Consider the following 13,665-nt stretch of genomic DNA (forward strand, 5'->3'; position numbering starts at 1 on the left):
TTGGTCTAAAAATCCAATTAACGAACACCTCAAGGTACTGAACGTGTGTTGGAGAAGACAGCACAGGTGTTCCTGACAATGCCAAGGAAAGCAAGACTTGAGGCTATGACACCTTTTTTGCACCCTTACCTGACAAAGGTTTCCTTCAGCTTTAACTATTTTTAGAATAGCAGCAATGGGAATCCAGATGACACAGAAGATGATCATGCACCAGCCAACGGCGGTTCCCCAGGCTGGATATAACACCGAGCCGTAAGTGGGAGGTGAAAACGTGACCAAAGACCAGACCAAAATTGCCTATAAAAAATGGCAAGGAGATTAAGAGAGAAAAGCAGTTGTCCAGCTAACTTGAACTTGCAGTGTATTTCCAAGTTGGTTTAAAAAAAAGGGCCATCTACAAATTCGGCACATTTCCCTCTTGCTTTCTGAGTGCAAGAATAGTTGGGCAGGATTTGGTGTCCAGTCACGGCCAAGCAGTAAGACTGAAGGACAGGGCTGAAAGACAACACTGATACACACCCTAACACTTTAGGTACGTCTCTGCTTAAAGAGAACGTGATCTCCAGGTTCTGTTGAAATCTCATGTTGGAGAACATGCAAGTTGCTGGATGAGCCCAGTAACTTTCTCTCGATGTTTTATATCTTCCCATGTTCCGCTATTTACAGGCAGATGGGAAAGAATCTGAGATCAACTGTTGGCAAATATTGCTGCAGAAATAAGATGTTTTAGGGGCAGCATTTTCTAAACTGTAGTCCGGGCAGATTAAAGGCAATGGGCTGGCCAGGGTGACTTGGTACTGCTCCTGGATTTGGGATGTTAATGGATTCTCTCATAGTAACAGAAATCAACCATCACCACTCACAATTAGAAGTGCTGGAGTAACAAAAAACTGAGACACACATAACAGGACATAAAAAGGTCTCAGTTAGACAGGGCAACAGCTGGACACCCAAAGAGCAAACCCAAGCCAGGGATCTGTCCTGAAAATGGGACTCCCCTCAAAGGGGAAAAATCTAGGTTTTCAAAACATTTTCTCAGTCGGAAATGAAGATAATCCAGCTGCTAAGATGGACAATCTGGTTGCTCTGTGTGTCTCCTCAGAGGGCAGACCCAGCTCGCTAGCAAGTGATCTGAAGGTCCAGCCTCTCTTGGAGAGGACCCAAGGAGGAGTGGTATATATCGGAAAGCACAGATAGCACGTAGTTTGCTTCACTGGCACAGCCATACCTGCTCTTTATACATACGGCCTGGGCATCCTGAATCTTCACATGGAAACCTCTTCAATATCAAAGTAATAGGTTCTGTCACACTAACACAATCCAGTCATCTGCACTCACCATTAACAGCACAGGAGTAATGAAAAACCAGCACATTCTCCACCACAGCCAGAACAAACGGCTCTTCTTTCCAATCATCATTTCAATGTCTTCAATGAACCTGTTTCCTCCTGTTGAAAGACCAGCGTAGGGTGCACTGTAAAGCAGGTGCCTCCCTTGCAGGTGTGGTGCCTCACAAGGGATAGAAGAAAGGCAACTGTCAAGGGCACTTTCTCCGGTTTGGTGGTAACCATTAAAGCTTTTCAGCCAGTTAAGTTATAAATGCTTTACTGCGGTAATTAATGTTTAATATACACTCTGCCTCGGATTGCATAGTCAAATCATGGATTTTCAAGGCTAATAATTTACCGTAAATGTAGATTATGCCTATTATCTCCAGGACAGCTGCAATAAGGATTCCCCATCCAGCACAAAAGTGATCTATTAGGTTAACCCAGTAAATTCCTGCCTGTAGAACAAAAAAACCAAAGAGGTAAAAATGTACCCAGTCCCAGTAACATCTTTATGCAAATAAAACAAGTTGCATTGCTCCAGCCAGTTTAACTAATCACCAGTCTGAGTTTCTGAAGTTCCCAGTTCTCTAGGCTAAGTACATGTTTCTGAACATTATTTCCTTTAAAGATCTCTATGTCAAGTGGAGAAACACATCTGACAAAATACTCTCGATCTGTATATTAGTAACAAGATACATGTGTACGCAAAGTATATAGAGAGAGCTGAGAGCAAAATGCAAATTTGGAACTTACTCTATTAAAGCTGATGCCAAAGGTTTAACACTGAGCTACAGCAACAGCTATACCAGTTATCAGTTCTGGTAGGCCTGTATACTCCTACACGCACAAGTTGTCCACGTGGGTTAAACACAGCTTTAAACACCAGCATGCAATGGCAGGATCACAGAGCGGGAAACAAGCTTTAAGCCTTTTCACACTCTTGTGTTCCAAGACCTTTGCAAGCTTCCCTGCCATCATGTTTGCTTGACCACACAACTGTCTATTCACTCCAGTTATCTCCTTCACATTCTCAGTCTAATTGCATACATAAATCTGCATTTCTAGATGGAGTCATGGCAATGAACCTTTACATCCTTAAGAGCGATTGCCTCAAGAAGTTTTCACAGTATACTTAAAATTCCTTTTATGTATGTGTATATATGTATGTGTACACACACACACAGAGACACACACACACAGGAGAAGTAATCATACAATCTACAGATGCTTGTGAGCTAATAGGTTTTTCTGACGCGAATAGGCCGTTTCTCAAATCCTGTCCTGTTTGGCAGTCAGTTCTGAACAAAAAGATCCCATTGGCATCTATTAGCAGTACCCACAGCACTGCAGACAGACTGTATGCGTATGCTTGAGATTACACAAAGAATCTCCTGAACCAAGAAGCAATAAATCAGGCTGATGGTTCACAGGCTCTGTACAGGCCTTCCGTTTAAAAGCACATCTCAGTTCAATAATCACTGAAAACCTTGGGTTCTTCAAAGCTTCCCTCTGGGAATTTCTTATTTGCATGTCCAGGCACACTGGCAGAATTCAAGATTCTCTCAGATCGATCCATGCAAACAGGAACAGTTGGAAAGGATATTTTGACTTGAGTTTATTGCTTGCAGCGTGACTAAAGCCACAGCCAAAAAAAGAATTTAATGTCTTACCTGAGTAACACAGATAAGACCGAGAAAGAAGAGCAATATGCACACGCCCAGGGTTATAGGGATTCTTAACTTTTTCATCACTTTGGGATATATATCTTGTATGGTGGTTGTAAGTGTTTCTGCAAAGGAAGAAGCGTGGGTTTTGAGCAGCACAAATAAGAAAGGCAATGTTCATTGGAAAGGCCATGGGTTACTTAAAACCCCACTCACCTATGGTGGCAAACTGAGAGTCAAGGCCCAAGAGCAGGAGCATGAAGAAAAACAAGAAGGACCACAGAGGAGAAACCGGTAACCTGGAGAGAGCTTCTGGGTAGGCTACAAATGCCAGGTCAAATCCTGGGAAGCAGAGGAAGGAAGGAGGTTATTGTCATGTCTTGGTCAAAGCAAGTCCCAATACCGACAGCGTGACGATCAGCTTACCTGAGTCCACAACCTCCGAGACAGGTCTCTCGGACACAAATGCCATATGTCCCAAGATGGAGAATATTGCAAACCCAGCAAATACGCTGGTGACGCAGTTGGTTACACAAACTAAAATAGCATCCGAGTAGCAGTTGTTGTGGAACTTATTGTACGATGACAAAGCAACAAGCCCGCCCCATGCCACGGACAGGGAGTAGAATATCTGGGTGGCTGCATCTTTCCAAACCTACCAGCGATAAGAACATGGGCATTATTGTATTAACTTACAGTACGTAGCAGAAACATTTAAGTCGGCCCTCTGTGGAAGCTCCAGGGTTTCTCTATATTTAACCTGAATATTTAATCCTATTTCATTTAAGTTTTAGACTAGGTGGGATACAGCACGCTGGTGACCTTGCAGTCTCAAGCACAAACAATACCTTCTATGATCTCTGAAGGCCACATCCCAAGTATGTTGCCAAATACTCTAAATCTTACTGGGCTAACCCTGAAGAAGAGCTTCCATTCATTCACATGTCTGGGTTCTTGAGATATGAATCTTGTCACGGTGCCAATGAATAAGGAAAACCAGGACAGGGTTGCAGGAGTGAGAACTTCCATGTGCTCTCCCACTTGTGCTCCTCACACTGTGACTCAGACAAACCACTTCTGCCTCTGCTGCAGCCCCTTAGTTAGCGCCAAAAGCTTACATAAACCACCAAAAGTACATATTGCACTCAATGTCTGCTTTTGGTAAAACTGAACTAATGTTGGCATAAGCCAGAACAAAAAAAATCCAGGCTTCCATTGTGAAAGGTGCCCTTCCCGGTCCACCTAACTTTCCAAGCTAATTTCCTGGGCAAGGCATTTCAAACTCAGCGGTCCCTTCAACCTTCTGATAAAGTCCCTTGAAATTGTCTTTAACCAAAGCAAGTGGGACTGATGCAATGAGACCAACACTTGATCCCAGAGCAAGACCTTTCTGAGCAGGCCTTGCTAGGATGAAACTCCAGCATGTCTGCAAGAGCTGCTCAGAGGCAATACCACAGTTGTCATCACTGTCTGCTGTGGCAGGGACGGGGCAGAGGGTGGCTATTTTTTTAGGTTGAGAGTATCTAGAATAGGGGCTTGGACTTCTGATAGAGCTGGGGGTTGCTGAAAAAACAGAACACAGCTGCAGATACAAAATGCAGGGCAGGACATGAAGAAGCACCTGACTGAATAAAAAAAGTTGCTCTCTAAGTGACAAGCCCACAGAACCATAAAAGTGTGTCACGCTTCTGGGGATGACACTACCTCTCACCTCTGCCTCCATCAGCTTGGTGATGTTGGACTGTCTCCCAATGTAGTATTCGATGCCATCCAGAGCACCTTCCAGGGTGGCACCTCGCACCAGCAATATGAGCAGGATGACGTATGGGAAGAGTGCAGTGAAATAGACGACCTGCAGAAAGAAGGGCAGGGACACGCATTAGAAGCGAGGGGATGCACAGGCCTTGGTGCAGGAGGAATGGCCAGGTTTTAGGCTAAGGTCTGCTGGTACAAATGAAAAACAGGTGACCAGGGAAGTGAACACAGGCCAAGCACTAAACCATCTGGCTTAGCCAGTTCTGGAGCTGCATTCCAGCAGAAGCAGAAGGCCCAAGCCACATATCCACTTTTTAGATAGCACTTCACCAGTTTCAGAAATGTGTTTTCTGACATGATTTACTGCTGTGGCAAGGCCTGGACTCATCTACCCCAGAGGTCTCTTGCTAGGCAATGCTTCTAGCAAATGCAAACTGAAAGCCAGTCAAAATTAGATGACCAGGACGGAATTATTTCCTGCTGAAACTTAATTAAAAAAAAACAACACAAAAAAAAAAAAAATACATGCTGGAAGCTTTCTTTACCAGGAACAAGGACTTTTAGGTTCTCTCAGACACAGATCTTTTTTGTTATTTGTCTACACAATTTCTAGCGCGATGGGATCCAGGCTAGAAGCAGGGCTAAGCAGTGCTATTATCATGCAGGCTATATTCAACAATACTCTTGTTCCTCGAGTCTTAGTTTCAGTGTTACGCAGACAGATAATTGACCTGGTACTGCTGGTTACACCAAGCCATAGCATTGCACCATCGTATGGCAAGTCTGCCATTTCTGAAGACCTCCTTCATATTTGCCCAGAATAGTCAATTCTGTCCACTCTTCATCTTTGCCTTGTTCCTGTCTAGCTAGATTCTTCTGAGTCTTACCTTAGTCCTCAAAGAGGCTTACCTTCGTGCCAGAAGAGAAGTGACAACAGGAAGAGCCAATTGCCAGGAACCCAAAGAATGCGAGTTTAAGAGGAGCCATGCGGCAGAACAACTGTGGCTGGGAAAGCACAGATACTCCACCCTGAAGCGCTGAGACGGAAGGCTGAAAGCTCCAAATAAAAAGGAGAATAGGAGGAGACATCAGACTGAGGAAAGGAAGACAGGCAGCAAGGAACCATGGAAAGGCACAATGACAGAAGGAATCAAAAGGAGAAAAAAAAACCCGAAAAAACAGTGCAGGAAGGGTGAGAGAAAGAATGAAGGCAACAAAGGCTGAAGAAGTGACCGATGGAGATGCAACATGGGGTAAGTAAGAAGTATGGGGAGGAAGGAACTAAACTAGGAAAAGGGCCTCAGGTGGGGAAGAATGGAATTCATCCTGCCTGAAGTCTGGAGAGGAGCCAGCCTAGCCCAAGGAAAACTCCAGGCAGCCATGCTCCAGCACATGGAAACGGGAGCTCAGTAGAGCCAGAGCCTGAAAACAAGCACCTATGGACCTGCTCCCTAAAAGCAGCTTGAAATCTTGAGTACAAACAACATTTCACAATCTGTCAGGAACCTGCACATGCACATTTGTTCGCTGGACTTGACCTGTATTGTCCAAACATCTCAACTAGTCTGGAGGTGCAAATAATTACCGGGTGTTCCCAGGGTGTGTGCACGCATGTGCAGTCACATGCACATATCCATCACAACAGGCCAGGTGACTGCCAAAACTCAGCTGGAATCACCTGCATGACAGCAAGATCCTCAAATACATGGCAGCCCTGGTGGAGCTAAAAGACCCATGTGTTAAGTAATTGCTGTGTAATCAGCACCTTACTCATATTTTATGTAACAGTCACGAAAGCCAAAGAGCAGAGAAAAGGTCTAATGCCAAGCCCAGTAGAGGGTAGTGGGTTACGACTGCATACTGCCTTGTGTTAATCTTCCCTGAGTCCAACTGACATTGGAAGAGCAGGATCAGGCCAAAAGACTGCTATTTGCTCTTCCTCTTACCTTTCCAGAAGATTTTATTCCTTTAAACAATGCAGCCCCAACTATCATCCAGGACAGGAGGAGGCAGAGAGCCAGATACCACACGATGTTACCAGTCTCATCCAATCCACTCGAGCGCTGAAGAGCCACTTTACTGAAAACACAAAATGCTGCAATGAAAAGAGGGTGACAGCAGCACACAATCCTCCCCTTCAGCTACTTCTTGAAGGAAAGAAGTGAGCTGGTTTCTATAGATATTACAAGACCCTGCAGCAGCTTCCATGAGTGTGCAGTTAGAACTGCATGATTGGCATTGAAAAATTTAATATTTAACTGCATTTTTCCCCTCTTTTTACCAGCCCTCAGCTTTCCATACATCTTCCATCAGGCCTACCTCAGCTCTCTCATGTTAACCATGAAATTCTGATGGCAAGAGAAGAGCCCACGAGAAGAATCAGTTCCCAGGAACCCAAGGAACATGAGGCAAATTGAAACCATGTAGCTAAAGAAATCACAATTTTGCAACAGGCCCAGATTCAGAATAAGGTGAATAGCTTTTGCACAGTAACTCCTGAAAAAAGTGTATACTATACATAAAGATGCTAAGTAGCCCCTACCACAACTCCAGAGATGAGGACTTCTTTAAGCTGGAGTATTTTTCAGTTTGCTACAGGTTGACTCATTTGTTTCTTTCTCTCTCTCTCTCTTTTTTTTTTTTTTTTTTTTTTTTTTAAGGGCCTATACTCATCAATTAAATTTTAAGTCCCCTCTGCACAGATTTGCATGCCCACCTCCCTTGGCTAGATTGTTTCTGGACAGCAAGATAAGACAAAAATAAAAGATGCATTCAAAACTACAATGCATAATAAATGCATTTTTAGCAATTTCTTTAAAATACTTACTTCCAGTATTGCTCACTGGGAAATTGCACTGTTTTGTAGTTCATGGTGCCGTTTATACACGTGAGATTGTTGCTTGTGATGAACGAGTAGTTTGCATGAATGATTTCTCCATCTAAGGTTGCATTGCAGTCGCTTACTGAAAGCAAGCAAGAAAAAGGGATTGTTAACACAGTGACGACTGTATAAAAATCAGACTATTATAGCAAACATTTTCTAAAGAGTTACAGCTTCAGTTTGCCTACTAACAATATTTATAAACAAACCTGATCTATCACTTGCAGCTGTGACTTTGTTACTTTGACTGTAAATCAAAACACCAAGAATGTGGTGTGCTCAGCTCCACCTTTCACTTACTGCCCAGAATACTTGCAAAAATCAGAACTGAGGATAGTTAAGATTGTAGCCTTGGTTACTCTATGAAAACCTTTGTCTCAAACTAAGGTTACACACAGATCATCCTCTAGCAACTTCATCTTATTATGGCAGAGTTCTTACTAGAGCTCTTTGAACATTTCCCTGGGGGGGGCATGGCAGGGTGAGCACTGTTTAGGTTTTTTGGGCTGGGACTTTTTTTTTTGCCAGAATATAAAGTGAAGGACACTATATCGGCATTTTCTGAAAAAGTCTTGTTGAACCCTATTTCAGGACAGCTTCTTCAGTTCAGTTTTGTATTCCTCCAGCACTTAGACATTTTGAGCTAAAATATTTTTGTTTAGCCCATAAGCAAGCATCAACTTTTTGTTAAATAAAGCATCTCAACTTCATTCTATGAAACCTACGAATCTTAGGAGAGATTTTCAGATATATGGTTAAGAGCGTTACAATTACATTAACGCTTGGCAACACACTTCCAGCTACTAACTACTAATTCCCTCACCAACTTCACCTTTTGCCTTAAACTGGTCTGATACGGAAACTGGTGAGATAACAAGTGTTTGGCCGTACATGTGCTGCCAAACATCAAGAACAATAGTTTGGAGATATGTTCTAAAAGATAATAAAGTGTGAAACCAGTGCCTCACTGGTGCTTAGGATTACCATAGCCACAGAGGAGGCAAGGGGCAATGAAAGAACCTCTGATAAAAGCTACGGCAATACTCTTGCTTCATGACAGGAAGGTATGTGCTTTGCCATGAAGCCTGATGAAATGGGAATGCAGTATTTCTGGGGACTGTACGTACTAGAAGAAACCCTAGGTTTTAAAGGAGAATAAACAGGATGCAACAAGGAGGTTTCAGCCCAGCTCTCTGCAGATTTCCCAAGCACCCAGAGCTGCTGCCAGGGAAGCAGACAAGCATCACTCCCGTGTGTTCAGAGACAAAACAGCAGGAAGGATTTTTCAAGCCACAGGTAGCTGTCTTGCTCCTGTGATTTCTCCCAGAAAACAGTACAAAGTGCAATTATCCAAAACAATAATATTAAGACCTATCTGTTAAGTATGGTACCTAGTCGTGTTTTGCTGCAGAACTCATCTGCCCAGGAAAAGCAGTCCGACCACGGTAGCACTTTTTGAAATGAGGCAAATAAGTAGTAGAGTGCATAAGCAATGATAACATTGTAGTAGATCGCCACAAATGTTGAGATGATGACCATTGTGATGCCCACTCCTAGGAAAGAGAAAGACACAATGTCTTAACTACCCCAAACTTGGGTTGGAAAAAAAAAAAAAAAAGAATGCCCTTCACTTGACTTCTAAAAGGCTACTTGGGAAGAAGTTGAGCTGTTTTTTGTTTGTTTTTTAAATAATTTTTAACAGCAACTGAACAGGAAAAGGCTAAAGCCATGAAACAAGGGATGTGATCCAAACTGACCATCTCAAATATGGTTTTGACACAGAATTTGAATCAGGCCCACAGAAAAATTGGACTAGTTGCTAAGTCCAAGTCTAAAGGAGAAATTCAATATTTTATTTTTTCCCAGTTCAGTGGGAAGCTTTGGTTGCTTAGTAAAATTAAAGAAACTACACTAGGACTGACTAAGCCATTTTAAAGATCCCACTGTAATGAATGGTTTTGCTAATAAATGAGAAGCAACACAGAACAGTAAATCTGTGCCAATAATACTGTTCTCCTCCTTTGTTAAAATGAACATTGTTCTGCAAGTTTGGGAAAGTCTGCCAAACTGTCCTAATCATCTTAGAGACTATATTTAATTTTATATCTTCACAGACACATAAAAGATTTAATGTGTCTATAGACTTCTGCTTTAAAGTTAAATACACTGCTCTCCTGAAAGGTTGCTTGTGCTGCAGAACAGAGACTGGCAAAAAGAGTAAGCGTTCAGGCAACCAGCCAGACTGTAATCCCTTTTGTTTCTGTAGAAGGTGGCGAGTAATGTTCTTATTGCATCAGAAAGAAAATTCCTTGTTCCTACACTAATTCCTCTGGTAGATAAAGAGGACAAACAAGACCAATTGCATAGTCCTTTACACCCATGGCTACAAGACCTGGATGTATAGGAGTGAGTAAAGCACATGGTTAATTGTTTCCAAACACAGGAATCACCTATGAAATTCAAACCCTCACAGAGACAGGCAAACTATCGTTACAGAATGCAACTATTTCTCTTATCACAAAAGGCACGCCGCCTTACAAAGTCGGAGTCTAGCCTATTTTATCACACCAGCAAATGACTCACAAGGCAATGAGTTGGATGAATATGTGCACAGCATTGCACGAATCAATCAGACCCACGTACCTGTGCCAATGCTGGCAGCCAAATACAGAATTAGCTCATCCAACATGGAACTGCCTTGCAAGCTATATAGGATGTTAAAGTGTAAAGAAACAGCAATAAAGTTAATTTCTAAAAGTGATTTTCTGTCTGTTGCACGCAGTGCAAGGTGTTTAACTGAGGTTTTCCCTCACAGAGCAAACAGGGTGATTTCCTTCTGCCTGGACAGCTGCAGTTAGGGTGGTGTGCTGTGTAACACCAGAAGAATCATTGATAAAGCCTCTCACAATTGACAACCTTTTGGGGGGAAATCTTTAATCCAGATCTGTTTATTAATTGAGTAATAAGGAATTTCTACTTGAGAACGTAATGCTGACCTCGTAAGCTTGGGAATATTCTCTACACAGAAACCGGCTTCTCAGAATTAGTAACTTTGTGAAGAAATCATTATTTCACATCTGCTTATTAGTAGCATAAAAAAGATCTGAGGAAACATAATAATACCAACCTTGAAACAACGGTAATATTCTCCAGACGGAAATTGGCCCTAGACTGGCAAACTGCCCAAGGGAACATTCCATGAAAAATAAGGGCAAGCCAGCTAAGGCCAACATCAGGGTGTATGGGATTAGAAAAGCACCTGAGGGAAGAGAGGGAAGAAAACCCACAAACACATGCACAGGGAAAACAATGAATCTTTCAGTATTCACCACAGTTCCATCGCATTTTATACTCCCCTTTCCCTCCCCACTGCCTCAAATATCCCACTGTGGGGGTTTTTTTGCTCTTTGCAGAATAGAGAGATTTGTTTCTAATTCCTGTTTTCTCTAAGGCTAAACAGTACCTGCGATGAAGAGACACAGATTACCAGGAGAACTGGTGATTTACGTGGGATGGCTTCTCTTCTACAGAGTTCAAAGGATTTTACAAAAACTCTTAAAGACATACTGCTCTCATACAAGCAGGGACACTGCTCAGCTGTAGGCACCATCAGCTTTGCCTGCTTTCTATTTCATCTACCAGCTTTTAGTTTAAAAAGGAACAGATCCATTCCTTCACGTACTTAGCTGTGATTTCCAACTGCCCTGTTAGAGTAGCTACTGGACGTCCAAGCATGAAAATTATTTTCTATGGTTGGCTGACTCCTGTGTCAAACAGCATCGCAGCATGGCTCTTGTTCGAGGCCATTTTGAAGTGCACATTAACCTGATATCAATGTGAGCCCTGTTCTGTGAAAGGGACTGGCACGTCTTTGGGTGTGCGCAAAAGGTACGGAAAGTGAGAGCACAGGTTTCCTAAGCGTGACCTGATATCCCCACAGAAATCTGTCTTCTCCTCCCTCAGTGAACTTCAAGCAATCGAGGACCCAGTTGTGCAAGGAACTGCAAACACCTGCTGTAATTTAAGGAAGTAAATAGTCCCACAGAATTAACTGGATTACTCCTGTGTTTCGAAACAAGGATGTAACAGCTATCTTTATCAATCATGGGCAAGGGGCACAGAGCAGGATACAAGCAGCAGCACGAATATGCTTAAAATGCAAAGCTTTCTGCTGCAGCACATAAGAAAAGAAACATCCAGTAGAAGGGCTGGTATCACGAGTTATTTTGTTTTCACAATTTTCTTCATTATTTATAAGTAATACAAGCCAGCCAAGCTCGCTCCAGTAAAGCTCCTGTACCATGAATGCCACCTTGTGCGCATGCAGTGCAGTCGTATGGGCAGTGCTGCGTTTACAGTCCAGAATTTGACTTCCAACGACTGTTAGGCAGAGTAAGTAAGTACATACAAGCAAGTCCTCCGCAGTTACTTGGCGTTTACGCTCTCTTTAATTACCAGTGGTTGCCTGGCAAGTAGACAGAACTCCGGAATAGCAGCCGGGGAAGCCAGTGGCCTCTGTTTGGCTTTGCCACTAGTTCATTGTGCAAGCACGTAGAGGCTCTCTCTGCCTCGCACTTCCCAAATATCTGATGGGGATAATTATTGAGCTTGGGTAATTATTCCGGCCTAGCTTGTTTGCCTGGCAAAACAAAGATTGAGGGGGATTCAATTGCTCTCTATAAACATATCAGGGAGGTAAGCACTGGGGAGGGAGAACAGCTATTTAGCTAAATAGAGGGTATTGGCACATTGACAAAAAGATGCATGTTGCTCACAAATAAATCAGAAGAGTTCTGGAAATCTCAGGTGGAATTTTGCAATTAAAACTAAATACTATTTGCCTCTTCATCTGGTACCCAAAAAGCACAGGGATGCCTCCTCCTCCTCTTCCCATTCCCATCAGCGGGCACTATCCCAGTTCCCAGGGTGATGCTCACATCCAGCTTTGACAAAACGTGCCTGACCTCAGGGCTGGCCCTCGGATCTGGCCCTCCTCTCTCTTGGGGATAGCAAGATGTGCCCACCCGACGCTGCCATTCAATACAGGTACCTCCGCCATTCTGGTAGGTGAGGTAGGGAAACCGCCAGACGTTGCCCAGGCCCACAGCGTAGCCCACCATGGAGAGCAGGTAGTCGCCTTTGCTTGACCAGTTGCCACGCTCCAAGTTCTCATCGCTGTCACTGGTGTGGGCATCTTTTTCGTTTGACAAACTGAAGTCCTTGGAAGAGAAGAAGAAGGGAGGCTGAAGATTGCCCCATAGGCGAGCGGGGCAGTCATATCCTCATTTGTCTGTCCAGAGCAGCACTTTGGTGTCGCTGGGCAGGGCAGTTAGACAGGGTGGGCAGAGCCAGGTGGGCTGTCAGTGCAGCTGATCCCTGCGACAGGACAGCACGGACCTGTGAGGGAGGGTCCCACCAGAGAGCCCAAACAGCCTTCATGGCCAGTTTTGCCCTGCTCCTACCTTAGTCCCCTGTGCTGTCAGCTCCTGGGGGCTGCGCCTCCAGTGGACTCCCCTACTCTGCCCCTGCACGTGCCCAGATCCCCACACCTGTTCAGACAGTCACCCCAGCACACACCTGTATGCCCACTTCAGACCTGCCCTGATGCCCCCATACCTGCCCAGGTGCTCATCCCTCTTTGCCTACCCCAGTGCCCCCATATTCCCGTACCTGTCCAGATCTCACCTGCCCAGTTAATTTCATACCTGGCCAGGTGCACCATACCTCACCTGCCCGGCGCGTCCATAGCTGCCCAGGTACCTGCACCCTACTTGCCCGAGTGCCCCTATGCCTACCTGGGCACCTCCATACCCTTCCCGCTCAGATGCGCCCACACCTGCCTGTGTCCTCCCACACCTGCCCAGGAGCATTCACACCTGCCCAGGTTCCCCCTACCTGCCCGGGTGCCCCCGGCCGGCCACCCCCCGCGGCCGCCTCACCTTCTTCTTCCCGCAGGAGAGGAAGCCCGGCAGGCTGAGCATCCCCATAGCCGCCGCCGCTGCCGAGGCCGCTCCGCTCTGCCCGCGCCGGCCGG

At 44.5% G+C, this 13,665-nt stretch overlaps 1 protein-coding gene across 1 annotated transcript; it reads right to left on the reverse strand.

Annotated features, from left to right (window-relative positions):
- Positions 1-129: 129 nt before the first annotated feature.
- SLC6A14 (solute carrier family 6 (amino acid transporter), member 14) lies at positions 130-13,618 on the reverse strand (the record flags this gene model as incomplete). Its single annotated transcript, XM_010565266.1, has 13 exons — positions 13,571-13,618; positions 12,682-12,850; positions 10,759-10,890; positions 9,023-9,184; positions 7,578-7,713; positions 6,697-6,829; positions 4,707-4,847; positions 3,422-3,650; positions 3,212-3,337; positions 3,002-3,120; positions 1,687-1,786; positions 1,339-1,448; positions 130-297 (listed from the first exon to the last, which is right to left on the reverse strand). Coding segments are annotated over exons 1-13 (1,773 nt in total), but the record flags the coding sequence as incomplete, so codon positions are not given.
- Positions 13,619-13,665: the final 47 nt, after the last annotated feature.

Source organism: Haliaeetus leucocephalus, unplaced genomic scaffold (genome assembly GCF_000737465.1).
Source record: "Haliaeetus leucocephalus isolate CR32 unplaced genomic scaffold, Haliaeetus_leucocephalus-4.0 Scaffold189, whole genome shotgun sequence".
In the NCBI taxonomy this organism is placed as follows: Eukaryota; Metazoa; Chordata; class Aves; order Accipitriformes; family Accipitridae; genus Haliaeetus; species Haliaeetus leucocephalus.